At 47.9% G+C, this 13458-nt stretch overlaps 1 protein-coding gene across 1 annotated transcript in view; it reads left to right on the top strand.

The window, feature by feature from the left end:
- The first annotated feature begins 573 nt into the window (after nt 1-573).
- The window catches only part of FOXM1 (forkhead box M1), a 44997-nt gene continuing 32112 nt past the window's right edge, over nt 574-13458 (top strand). The window contains exons 1-4 of the mRNA XM_015426538.1: nt 574-877; nt 4819-4970; nt 11659-11862; nt 12617-12745. Coding sequence (XP_015282024.1) covers nt 574-877; nt 4819-4970; nt 11659-11862; nt 12617-12745 — 789 coding nt within the window. The remainder of the gene's footprint in view (nt 878-4818; nt 4971-11658; nt 11863-12616; nt 12746-13458) is intronic.

Here is a 13458-nt window from a genome sequence, read left to right as displayed (position 1 = left end):
GTCAAGGTACTGTGGCAGTTCTTCATGACAGCCTTTGCTAATAAATGGGATTGTTTCATAGAAGTATAGGAAATTTATTTCATGAGAACTTGAAAAGGACCTGGGAGACCAAGGTGTAGAAACCCCACTCTGTTATGAAAGTTCACTTGGAGAACTTGGGTTCTCTTTCAGCCTAACCTACCTCACAGGGTGGTGGTTGTAAATAAAATGGAGAAGGGAAATTTTTTAAAATTGCTTTGGGTCCCCCTTGGGATAAACAAACAGGCGTATTGCGAGTTGTCCTGAAGTGTCACTTCTTGTGTTTTTAGGGTCTGTTCCTGTGTCTTCAATGGAAGTCAAATGCCCTGGCCAAGGATGAAGAGCAGCCCACATAGGCCCCTGATACTCAAGAGACGGAAGCTGCCCCCCTCCCATGGGGATGCGTCTGGCACTCTGGCAGGAGAGGACTCTAGTGGGCAGGGCAATGGGTCCCTTAGCCACCAGCAAGCAAGGACAGGTGAGCACAGCACAAACAGGAAGACACCTGGAACCCCGAAGTTCCCTGCTGGGATGAAGATAATTAGCCATCCCACAATGTCAGACTCTCAGGGGGTGGCCATCCCTGCTGGCAGAAGTGTCCTGACCGTCATGGAAGCTTTGGCAGCCAAAGAAAAAGAATGGGGTAGCTCCAAGCCTAATAAATTCCTTCTTATCAGTAGTGGGAGCAGCTCTCCCACTGTGGAAGCAAGAGAATTTAACCAACGATTCAAATCTGAAGATAAGCACAGCATTTCCTGCAACAAGCTACAAGGAGAAGATAATGCTGGAGCAAGGAAAGGGCTGGCAGTCTGGGCCTCAGAACCGCAGTCTATGGAGGGACACGAGCAGGAAGGCAACAGTATGTAGATCTTTAACTTCTGCATATCCAATAAGAGTTGGAATCAAGGCCTCTCATCCAGCAGTGCAGTGGCCCATTGCAGTACTCTTGTTATGTGCCGGAACAGGAATAAAATGCTCACGTGGTGCACTGCATACCTACCTGCTGCATCTCTGTATGGTTTGGGGCATGTGTTCTTGAAATCCCCTGCCCTTGTGAATGGATAGCAATTAACCAACGATTCAAATCTGAAGATAAGCATAGCATTTCCTGCAACAAGCTACAAGAAGAAGATAATGCTGGAGCAAGCTCTGGGGCAAGGAAAGGGATGGCAGTCTGGGCCTCAGAATCGCAGTCTATGGAGGGACACGAACAGGAAGGCAACAGTATGTAGATCTTTAACTTCTGCATATCCAATAAGAGTTGGAATCAAGGCCTGTGATCCAGCAGTGCAGAGGCCCATGGCAATACTCTTGTTATGTGCCGGAAGAGGAATAAAATGCTCACGTGGTGCACTGCATACCTACCTGCTGCATCTCTGTATGGTTTGGGGCATGTGTTCTTGAAATCCCCTGCCCTTGTGAATGGATAGCAATGCAGCAACTGGATATGATCCAACTGATAAATTGATTCCTCTCTCTCTTGAGAGAGAGACTGCAGGATTACCTGCCCTTAGAAGGTCACCGGACACAAGCAGTGTGTGCAGGACACATGGCAGGGGCAGCTTCTTGGAAGGCAGATAGGTCATTCTTATACTTTCACATGTTAATTCTTATATTTCCTTATGCTTTTGGGATGTAAGTTTGGTGTTTCTCTTATTGTGATTTGGGGAAAAAATTGATGCTTCAAATCTGGGAAATAAATGTAAAACAGCTGGTCAAAGATGACACTCTTCCAGGTTCTGTGAAGTATTTCAGATCACGTAAGCAGAAGACTGAGATTTTTAGTCTCTTGTATTTGTCTGTTGTACCAAAATAAAACAAAATCCAGTGGCACCACTTATATACCCATCTGACAAAGTGGGCTGCAATGCTTCGAGCTCATATGGAAATAAACAGTGCCCTTGGACTTTTGTTTTGTCTCATATATTCATGCACACAGATGAAGCACCACTCAAAGCACACTGTGTGTGCGAGTACCCGTTACAGCACAATTGTGGCTCCTCACAAGCATGCAGCCCAGAACTTATCATTCTGGCAGCCAGTCAACACGGCCACAGCAGTGGCACCTCCTCCATCTTGTGTGTGTTCCCCAAAGGAAGCCTGCCTAGTCCTGGAGTGACCGTTTTTCTTCTGCAAAGAAAGCTGCAGCCTGGAAGAACGAATCTGCCAGTGAGACACTTTCCAGTACTACTTCCTCCTCACATTTCTGCTCTTCAAAAGTCTCCCAGACAAGTGTTATATAATTCCCTTTACATAGTTTTCCATTTAAAATAGTTTGAAACTTCATAGTTTACAAAATATTTTTTCTAAAACAATGAAAGACTGAGCCCTGCAGTATCACTGAACTTCTGTTGCTTAAACTGCAAAGGAACATCAAAAGTCCATGCGACAGTTACCTCGAGGCTAGACTACTGCAACGCTCTCTACATGGGGCTGCCTTTGTCGCAAATTCAGAGGCTGCAGCTGGTGCAGAATGCGGCGGCCAGGCTGGTTGTTGGTGCCTCTAAAGGGGACCACATTCAGCCTGTGCTGAAAGCGCTGCACTGGCTGCCTATAGCATTCCGGATTCTCTTCAAAGTGCTGGTGCTTACCTTTAAAGCCCTACATGGCCGGGGTCCGGCATACCTGAGGGACCGTCTTTCCCCATATAGGCCCCAAAGAGCACTTCGGTTGGGGTCACTACACCGCCTAGTGACCCCAGGCCCTAAAGAGGCCAGGGACCATAGCTTCCCCCTCTCTGACTCAATGTGATGTACAATAGGGAGCGAGTATGTTAGTCGCGGTAGATTTCTGGGAGTTGCCCACTGTAATTAATTATTTTTAATTGTTTTAACCGTATTTTATTGCACTGCGTGCCTTATTTGTGTAACTGTGGTGTTGTATTACACCTATGTCTTGTAAGCCGCCCTGAGCCCGCATGCGGGGAGGGCGGGATATAAATTCAAATAAATAAATAAATAATAAAGTATGCTTGAGGTGAGTGCACATGTTGCCCAAAATGGAATTCCTACACCTCAGTAATCATAAACCGCTGTAGCTCAGCCATTTGTTGCTGGGATTTACTTGGTGAGATCTCTGAGCCTTTTAAGAGGGGCCCTGGCTCAGTGGGAGATCACATGCTTTGCGTGCAGAAAATCCTGAGCAGGCCTTAGATCATGAGCGAAATGGCGTGTCGGGGCCAATATTAAATGTAGCACAAGGGAGACAAAAGGACTCTTGTGTGGGCCTCCAGTCTTGTTTAAACTGACCAGTCATCTGCATAAAGCCATTCTGCGGGCATAATTACAGGCCCAGCTCGGTCCCTACCTGGGCTAAACAGGTGTAGCTGTTTTGCAGGGCAGCAGCCCCTTGAAATGGGGTTATGTGCCAAGCCCAAAGACCACAGGTGAATTCCTTCTCCCTGTAGACAGAAAGGTGAGGGGAGAGTGCTTGCAAATTCAGTTAGTCTAATCAGCCTTTTATCTTTTGGGACAAGGCTTGAAACTGAAGAAAGCATGTAATTTGGACAGGATGTTTCATAGAGTCACAATAGTTAGGACTGCCAGCCTTTTTGGACATTAGGTTAAACTTTGCAACACTAAAACAGCTCACTGTTTCATAACATACCATTAAACACATTGTAGCATCTTATAATCATTGTTACAATTATTTACTTTAAACAAAACTTGAAATTTTGTATATGCCTAGAAGTGTAATTTCCCCCCCTCAGCTTCCGGAACTTCTCACATTTTCCATTGAAAATTTTGAAGAAGTCCTGAGACTTTTCATGCTGTGCACTTGGAATGACTGAAGTGTTTTGTTAGACAAGTTTTTTCTCACTCAAAAAGGGAACGTATTTTGTAGGAGTTTTTTTCAGTGCTTCCCAAAACCTCCCAGTTTTTTCACTCAAACCTTTGTCATGATATACTTTTTATGTGTGAAAAACCTTGCCTTGAGAAGCATTTTGTTCATTCTAAAAGAGGAAATATTTCATAGGAAGCTTTTTTTTTTTAGTGCTGCCCTCAAATTTCCCATTTTTCCCCCAGGCCTTCATATCTCTGTGTGTGGATCACATTTTTCATAGTTTTCCAGGTTTTTCTGTCCTGTTAATAGTTTCTCTCTGCTCTTAGTGTGGGGTAATATTCGTATGTTGGATTAGTGGTCCCCCCCCCGTGCATGTTTTCCGCGATGGAAGGAGCCCTTCTGGCACCAGGAGTGACACCCCCCCCCCCGAGCGTGGCTCCTCCCCCCAGAGGAGGCGGGGCCTGGAGCCGGCCACATGATGGGCAGCAGCTCTGCCTGCTTCCTGTTGTGAGCCGCTCTGCGAATGTTTGTGCTGTAGCAGTGGTGTTTCATTCTGTGTGCATCTGCTCATTTATGCTTTGTTTTTGCTGTGCCAAGTTTTGGCATCAGACAGTTTGGAAACCCTGATTAAATTATGTTTCGTTTACTAAATTATGTTTAGTAAGGTTGCCTTTTGCTTTGTTTTTTGTTACTGGCCCTGCCCCTGGACTCACGTGCAGAAATGATGCAGGAGAAGCTTTCAGGCACGTGGATGTGAGTTGCAGGGAATGCTTCACCTACCCGATTTCTTTGTTGTAGGAACAAGGGGCCACTTAGAAAGCTGGGCCTGCCTTCACTGTGAAGGATGTGGCATCACTGGGTGAACAAGTGAAGCACAGGGTTTTTTTAAGGTGCTTCTCCATGATTTCTTATGTCACATGGTGCTGGCCAACATCTTGTTTGAGTCTCTGCCTCTGCCTTCTCTTGGGGCTCTGGGGTGGCATAATGAGACCTGTGATTTTGTCGTCGTCCCCCCAGGCAGTAGGGAAGCTCCAAGTTGCGAACTGGACAACAGTCTGACCAACATCCAGTGGCTAGGCAAGATGAGCTCAGACGGCCTGAGCCCCTGCAGTGCAAAAACAGGGATGCAGAAGGAGAACCAGACACCCAAGCAGGAAGCGGCTGTCAAGGTAAGCAGAGGGAGGTGGGCAGGCAGTCATCCTACACCTCCTTCCAGTGTTCGGAGCTCAAAGGCACAAGGGGTCGTTAACAAACGTCTGAGTATCAGGAAAACAATCCCTACAGTGAGCAGTCTTGATGCATTGCATGTGATTAGATAATGGGATGCTCGCCAATCATCCTCTGTTCAATTGGTTATACAAAAATTACAATGAGAGGAAATGTCTAAAAGCTGAGAAAGAGATCTAATGTCAGACTCCTGCCGCAATCAGTTCCCAACAACTTTCATGCGAAGAAGTAAAGTTTATTGAGACATTGAAGTATGCAGATTATCTTTACACATCTGTGATAGAACTAGCAAGAAGCGTGCAGAGCAAGCAGATATACATAGTCCAAGAGGGTCCCCTGATGGCCTGGAGCCAATCAAGGAGCAGGTAGAAGCCTGTCAAAGTTAACAGGTCTGTTTTCCCGAGAGAGAGCTGATGCTAGACACCAGGGCCAAACGCTCATGTTACAGAGATAAAAAAGCACTGAAGGCACAGAGAGAGGAAACCTGACATTCCAGAGGCACCCCTTCACGCCATAGCAGCCAGAGGCCTAGCTGACATACCGCCCCCCCCCTCAAGATCTCACCCACCAGGTTTATTGGATTACATTCTGTGAAAACTGTGTATTAGCTTAGGAGCTTGTACAGGACAGTCTTTCACCCGTTTGTTGTGGGAGGGGTCAAAGTCCTTCCATTGAATAAGATAATACAGACTACCGCACTTAAGTTTAGAGTCCAAAATTTGAGCTCACCATTCCGCATCAGAGGAGGAGGGGCTGGAGGTCAAGGTCTCCACTTGTTTGGACCCAGGTCCCTCTTTAACAGACTGAAATGAAAAACAGGAACTTTGAGTGATTTAGGCAACTCAAGTCAACAGTCACATCATTGATTTTGCACAACACTTTAAAAGGCCCAATATACTTCCAGCCCAATTTCCTTTGTGGCTGGAGGCCTTTTAAGTTCTTAGTCGAAAGGTACACCGTGTCTCCTGGCTGCAAATCCCATTCAGGAGCCCTGCCTTTGTCAGCCTGAGTTGTGTAATCCGCTGTAGCCTTGTCCAAAGTCTTTTGAATAGTAGACCAGTGGTCACTCAGACCCTGCCACCAAGTGTGGAGATCTCCGGGGGGGGGGGTCGGGAGTCCCCATCATGGGAAGAGGGGCCCCCTCATAGCCATGCAAGGCCTTAAAGGGAGACAGTCTGGTGGAACTGTGAACAGAATTGTTATAACTGTATTCAGCGTAAGGTAACATTTCGACACAATCATCCTGTTGATAGTTAGTAAAGCACCTAAGGAATTGTTCCACCACCTGATTGACCTGTTCGGTCTGGCCGTTAGTCTCAGGGTGGTGAGTGCTGCTGAGGCCCCTTTCAATGCCAAGAACCTGCAGGAGCTCCTTCCAGAACTTAGCAATGAATTGAGTCCCTCTGTTGGATATTATTTTGGCAGGAACTGAATGCAACTTCACAATGTGATGCATGAACAACCTAGCCAGGGCCTTGGCCGTGGGCAGCTGCTTACAAGGGAAGAAATGCACTTGTTTGGAAAACAGGTCTACAACCACCCAGATTACTGTCCTCCCCTTGCTGGGGGGTAAGTCTGTTGTAAAGTCCACAGAAATAACCTCCCAAGGTCTGCTAGGCATCTCTAGGGGCTGGAGCGTCCTGGGTGGCTTTCCCAGCATTCGTTTGCTCATCAAGCATGTCTGACGCAACCCCACATATTGAGAGATATCAGTCCTCATGCAGGGCCACCAGAACAGCCGTTGGGACAGATGGAGGGTTTTTAAATAGCTGAAATGTCCAGCCAGCCTGGATTCGTGCCCAAAATGCAGAACTTCCCCGCAGAGGGCCTTTGGCACAAACAGTTTGCCCCCAATTGCACCCATTTGTTCCCAATTGAATGGAGGGTTTCTTAGAGGTTTCTTCCCTGTCAGCGTCTGTGAAAGCTGCTTTTAATTTTGCAATCCATGGCTCGCCCCCCCTCCCTGGCCTCTAACTTTGCCTGGCTGTGCGTCATTACTGCTCCTCCCAACTGGGAGGGTGTGAACATGGAATCCCTCCTCCCTCTGACTAGCATGTTGGGGGAGGTGTGATAAGACATCAGCCAAGGAATTGGCCTTTCCCGGGAAGTGCTGGAGGGTGAAACGAAACATAGAGAAAAACTCCACCCATCTGAGTTGTTTGGCGTTTAGGTTTGTGGGGTACGCAAGGCTTCCAGATTCTTATGGTTAGTCCAGACCTCGAAAGGCACCCTTGCCCCCTCCAACCAATGCCACCAAGTAGTTAGGGCCAACTTAACGGCCACGGCTTTTTTGTGCCATACCACCCAGTTCCGTTCAGTAGCACTGAATGTTTTTGAAACGTATGCTAGTGGATGCAGTTTCCCATCCTTCCTCTGTTGCAAGATCGCCCCCCCCCCATGGCAACGTTTGGAGGCATCTACTTGAAATACAAATTTCTTATTCTCGTCCGGGTGGTGTAAAATCGGCTCAGAAGTGAACAGTTCCTTTAGCGTATCAAAAGCCCCTTGGCATTCAGCCGTCCACTCCAAGCAAGCACTGGGTTTGGAACTGTCTTGTCCCTCCTGTTAGTTTTTAACAAGTCAGTGAGGGGTGTCATGCCTGCCCCCGACCCGGTGCCTGGGAGCTCTGAAACTGAGGACTCCGTGCCTTTAACACCATCGGAGGCATGGGAGTCTTTGTCAAACCTAAGTGCCAGAAAGGCACTTTGTCAAACCTAAGTGCCGCCCTGGGCCGTATGGGTAGGGCGGGATATAAATCCCAAAATAAAATAAATAAATAAAGGATGAGCACCAGCCTCCAGAACAGCCTGCACCTGAAACCGATCAGGCAGTGCCTGGCCCCAGCAGCACACCACCCGATTCTCCGCCACCTGTCGACCGGCCGAGGGATCGGAGACGCCGGGACTTGGCAACCAGACGCAAAGAGGCACGCTTGCGCGGTTGGAGATGAATAAGCCCGGAGTTCTAGTGAGATCAAGGACTTTGCGAGGCAGTGCTAATAAGGCACTAATGAGTTAACAACCCAGTTAACTATTTGAATAGGTCGCTGACTGCTGGCTAATCGTGCTGGCAAACTCGTCCTTCAGACCAGAAGTTCTGCACCTCTGACTGTTCCTGGTATCCGGCTACTGACTGACTTCCTGGTTCCTGACTCCAGTCCGCGTTTTGACGACCCCCTGGCTCTTGATCTTTGGCTCTGCACCCTGACTTCGACGCTTGCCTATCTGGACTCTGACTCTCAGTAACGCTCTGACTACAGCCTGGTTTTATGCATTGGGACTTTTGCTCTGGTTGTTTTGCTCTCTCTCTGGCTTGACTCTCGGACTGGACTGTGAACTCCCCCTCTCTGCCTTGCCCCACTGGCCCTGTCGTGACAAGGGGCAGGCTTACTTGGGCGAAATTGCAGATGAATGGGTGGTAAAAATTAGTGAAGCCTAAGAATTATTAAAGCTGTCGCCTAGTACAGGGGGCTTCCCACCCCAGCACATCAGCCACCTTGTACAGGTCCATTTCCAACCCCTTCTGGGAAATGCAGTAGCCCAGAAAGTCTACCTCCTCTTTGTGGAACTTACATGTAGACAGCTTGGCAAATAACTTGTGTTCATAGAGGGTCTCGAGTACCTCCCTCACCAATGTCACATGTGTGTCCCTGTTTTCGGAATATAAAAGAATGTCATCCAGGTAAACCGGAGCCCCATTGAACAGGTGCTTGTGGCACGTTCATTACATTTTGGATCAGAGAAGTGCAGGGTTCCTGAGCTCCACTGTATACACGGGTCAAGGTCCCGGAGCCAGAGTCGGCTCACCTCCTAGGCGAGCTAGACACTCGCCTAGATTGCGGTGGCCCTTAAGGGGGCCAAACAGGACCCGCCCCCCACCAAAAGCCCTGGCTGCCCTGACGAGCCCTTCCTGCTACTCAGCCCAGCCTGGCGCCGCCTTCCGGTGCTTCCCGGTCAACCGCAGCAGCAGCCCCTCCCTGCCACCCAGGGTCGGCAGCCATTGGGCTCCAGGGCAGAAGGGCAGTCTCTGCTGCCGGAAGGAGCGCCCCCTCCCTGTGGGCAGAGCAGGGCAGGGGAACCACCAGACGCCATGGCCGCCCTTGGGTCCGGGCAGCAGGGCTCGGTCACCGAAGGAGGGAGGGAGGGCTGGCCTCACGGATGCTGCTGCTGCCGCCACCTGGCAAAGAGAGCTGCTCATCCCTGCCGTCAAAGCCGGGAGTCTTGCAGCCTCTCCGCCCGTGCCCCCTCCCTTACCTGGCTGCTTTGGGGTGCCTGGTCAGCATCTTGCGGCGCCTCTGCTAAGCGGGGGCCGAGGGAGCATGCCGGGGTCCCCTGGACAAGCTCGCCTGGGGGGGCAGCACCATAAGCTTAGGGCACAAAAAAATCTCGGGCCGGCCCTGCCAAGGGTTTCCTAGCACCATAGAGAATCTGGCCATTGGATTGATTACCAGGACCCTTTGTTCCCAGTGGGAACATGTTTCCAGGATCACTGGGACAGGCTGATCTTTCATCGTAGAGCCATCCTAGCTGACACCTAAAATAAGACAACCTAAGTATTAGACTGGTACGTGGATCAAAGAGAGGGACAGTGTGGTATAGCGTTTAGAGTGCTGGACTAGGATTGGCCCAGGTTTGGGGACCCCACCCCAATGGAAGAAGAAGAAGAGAAGAGATTTATACCCCGCCCTTCACTACCCAAAGGTGTCTCAGAGCGGCTTACAAATGCCTTTCCCTTTCCCTTCCCACAACAGGCACCCTGGGAGGTAGGTGGGGCTGAGAGAGCTCTGAGAGAACTGTCCTTGAGAGAACCGCTCTTTTTTCTGACAGAACTATGGCTTGCCCAAGGCCATCCAGCCAGGTGCAAGTGGAGGAGTGGGGAATCAAACCTGGTTCTCCCAGATTAGAATCTGCGCACCTAACCATGACACCAAACTGGCTCTCTGGGTGACCGTGGGCCAGTCATATACTCAGTCTAAACTACCTCACAGGGTTGTTGTGAGGGTAAAATGGAGGAGAAGAAAATGACATGAGCCATTTTGAGTCCCCACTGGGGAGAAAGGCAGCGTATGACTGATAAACAACATCTGTTTCCACCAAGTTTGCAGTACACTCCTAAGCAGAGGAGCCCTCTTCTAAGTCCCTGAACTCCAGTGGACTTAGAAAGGTATAATTGCGCTTATAATTATGTTGTTGCAATGCAATCCTGTGAATGTCTACTTGGAAGTAAAGTCCATTTGGTTAATCCCTAAGAAACATGCATAGGATTGCGTCCTTAGTCAGTTGTAGAAAACTTAACACCCCACACACATCACCCATCTAGTCTGGCCTAAACTGGGAGAGTGGATTTTGGGTTCCTTCCAGACTTACTGCCTTTGTTTGTTTATTTATTTATTTAATTAATTCCATTTATACCCCGCCCTCCCTGCGTACGGGCTTTGATTTTGGGTTCCTTCCAGACTTACTGCCTTCTTTTAGCAAGATCAGTTACAATTGCTGAATGACTGGTCTTTGTTGTTTGTTTTCTCTTGATTAGATCTGAATACCAATGACCCGGTGCCTCTCCAGGTTTTTTGCCCTCTGACTCTTAAGTTTCACAGCCTCTTGACTCTGCAGTTTTTCCCAGCTCATCCTCTCACATAAAGTGTTTGTAAGTGGAGATATGCTCATTGGCACAGGGCAAAGTGGGCTCTGTAAGGGAACCTGAGTCTTCTGCACCGGGCATCCGTATTTACTAATTCGTGGCGCTTGTATGCTGCTTTTCTCCCTTGTCTCCTGGTTCCACTTGATGTCAAGACACGGGTGACAGCTTCCTCCTCCCCAGCTCATGTCCTTGTTGTGCATTGGCTCTTGTTTTAAACCAGTGGTGTCAAACATGCGGCCCGGGAGCTGGATCAGGCCTGTAGTGGAACTGGCTGTCTTCTGCTTCTTCCAGTTCTGCTGCTGCTGCATCATCGTAGGTTTGCAGCTTACAGATACACACATGAACAGCCTACTGAAGATTGCAACAGCACAGACATTTTTATGCAGTAATTCAGAGCAAGAGGTGTCATTTATCACTTTTAAATAAACAAAATATTGCAAGAGTGCTAATGTTATAAGCATGTTTTTATTTTAATTTTTAAAAACCAATTGTGTTTGTGTCCTTTATAAAGTTTATCTCTCTGCTACTTGGCGTTACATTTTATGACACACATGGCCCGGCCCAACAAGGTCTCATGTATGTCAGATCCGGCCCTCATAACAAATGAGTTCAACACCTCTGCTTTAAATAGTTGATTATAATTGCTAGAATTGTTTTTAAATTCTTCAAGCAGAGAGCTCACAGCAGTGTACACTGTCCTGGTCCTTGACAATAACTCTATGGAACAGTGACTGGCCCAGGCTCACCTGGTGGGGTACCTGACTTAGTGGGGTTCGGCACTCTGTCCACTGTACAGCATTGACTCTGTGGTTTCACAACCACAGTAATGATTTAAGATGGAGATGTTGCGATTAATATGACCCTGTTTCCCCCCCTCTTTCAACCAATACTTCAATATTTAACTAGTCAAATGACCAGCTAGAAAGTCTCATTTCTTCAACCTTCGATGGACCCTGCACCTTTCATATGCTTCCCTTCCCTTCTGCTCAGCAGACTGAGAAAGGTGCTGCGCCTTCCTCCTCCACTGCCTCATGGCAGGCGTCTTTCACTGAGCGGCCACCGTATTCCTATATGGCCATGATCCAGTTTGCCATCAACAGCACTGAGAAGAAGTGCATGACGCTGAAAGACATCTACACTTGGATCGAGGACCATTTCCCTTACTTTAAGCATGTGGCAAAGCCAGGCTGGAAGGTAACAAACCTGTGTTATGAAATGTGAGGGGAGGGGCTTATCTATTGATGTTACAGTTGTCCAGTGACAGGTGTGTATCTGTCAAGTGGCCCTAGTTTCATGCTAGTGAATCTGGAGAGGCAAAAACTACCCTGACCGTTGTGTGGCCAATGCGCAATAAGAAATGGGGGCTGCCTGGTGATGAATCCTTTCTCCCAGCATGCTCTGGCTATATCAGTGTTTGGACAGGTGGGGATGAATGATAGGTTGGTGTTTGAGAACTAAAGGTTGGTGGTTCTGCAAGGACTGCAGCGTCCAGGGATATTTTGCGTTATAACTCTATCAGTGATGAGTGGATCTTCTTGTCTGATATTGTCTCAAATGCAGTTATTTCTCAGTTCATACGATCAAGTGCTGAACTCTCAAAGGAAGGAGATGCATGTCTGAACCAGCCCTTTCATATTAATGGATCGAGGGCTGATTTTGGTTTAATTCACATAAAGTGCAGAGGGACGGGTAAGGATTCTAGCTTTTCTAGATATGCTTTTTGTTTGTTTGTTTGTTTTCAGAGATTGTTTTTCTAGAAGGAGGCATTCAGCTTCATTCCCCCATGCTGAGTTGTGCAGAGTCTATAACAGTCGTACCTTTACCATATCCTGGTTCTGAGTTAGGCTGTAGATGCATAAAAGGCATTTGCGAGTGTCCTTCGTTTCATATGAACAGTCTGCCTTTTTTTATAACTGAAAACTATAAAGGTTTCTCCCTTCCGATTCAGAACTCCATACGGCACAATCTTTCCCTTCATGACATGTTTGTACGGGAGACACCTGCCAGCAGCAAAATCTCCTTCTGGACTATTCACCCTGAAGCAAATCGCTACCTTACCCTGGACCAGGTGTTTAAGGTGAGCATGTTCCAAGGAGGGAAGGTGGTCACCAGTGTTCCCTCTAAGCTGAGTTGGTGTGAGCTAGCTCAAAGTTTTTTAGCCTCTGGCTCACACATTTTTGTCTCAGCTCAGGAAGGAGAGCTCCAGAGCAAACTAATTTATGCAGCAGCCAAATCACTCGCTCACAACATTAATGCCAGGAGCTCACAAAGTAGAATTTTTGCTCACAAGACTCCACAGCTTAGAGGGAACATTGGTGGTCACCTCCCCATTCCCACACTTTGAAGTATTTTGCTGTTTCAGTTTTAAGAAGGTGAGGCACGTTGGTGTGGAGCTGAACTCATAGTTCTGAAAAACCATAAAATAAACTTGCAAAAATCGGTGATAATGTCCTGCTAAAAGATAAAGATGGATAGCTGTGTTAGTCCGTTTGTAGCAGTAGAAAAGAGCAAGAGCCCAGTAGCACCTCCTTAAAGACTTAACATTTGTCGCAGGGGATGAACTTTCACTGAAGTGAGCCGTGACTCATGAAAGCTCCTCCCCTGCCAAAATTTTTTGTTAGTCTTTAAGGTGCTCCTGGACTCTTGCTCTTTCCTACTGTCCTGGAAAAGACTTTGCATATGTAGCTTCAGGTAGAGACACAGGGTAGACCATTTTCTATATCGAAACATGCATTGCTTCTATTGAATGAATACAATGTCAATCAAGTTGAGCACTTTCAATCTTGTCAT

This window comes from Gekko japonicus, unplaced genomic scaffold (genome assembly GCF_001447785.1).
Source record: "Gekko japonicus isolate JY-2015 unplaced genomic scaffold, Gekko_japonicus_V1.1 scaffold1326, whole genome shotgun sequence".
Classification (NCBI taxonomy): domain Eukaryota; kingdom Metazoa; phylum Chordata; class Lepidosauria; order Squamata; family Gekkonidae; genus Gekko; species Gekko japonicus.
This window is presented reverse-complemented; position numbering and strand designations above follow the sequence as displayed.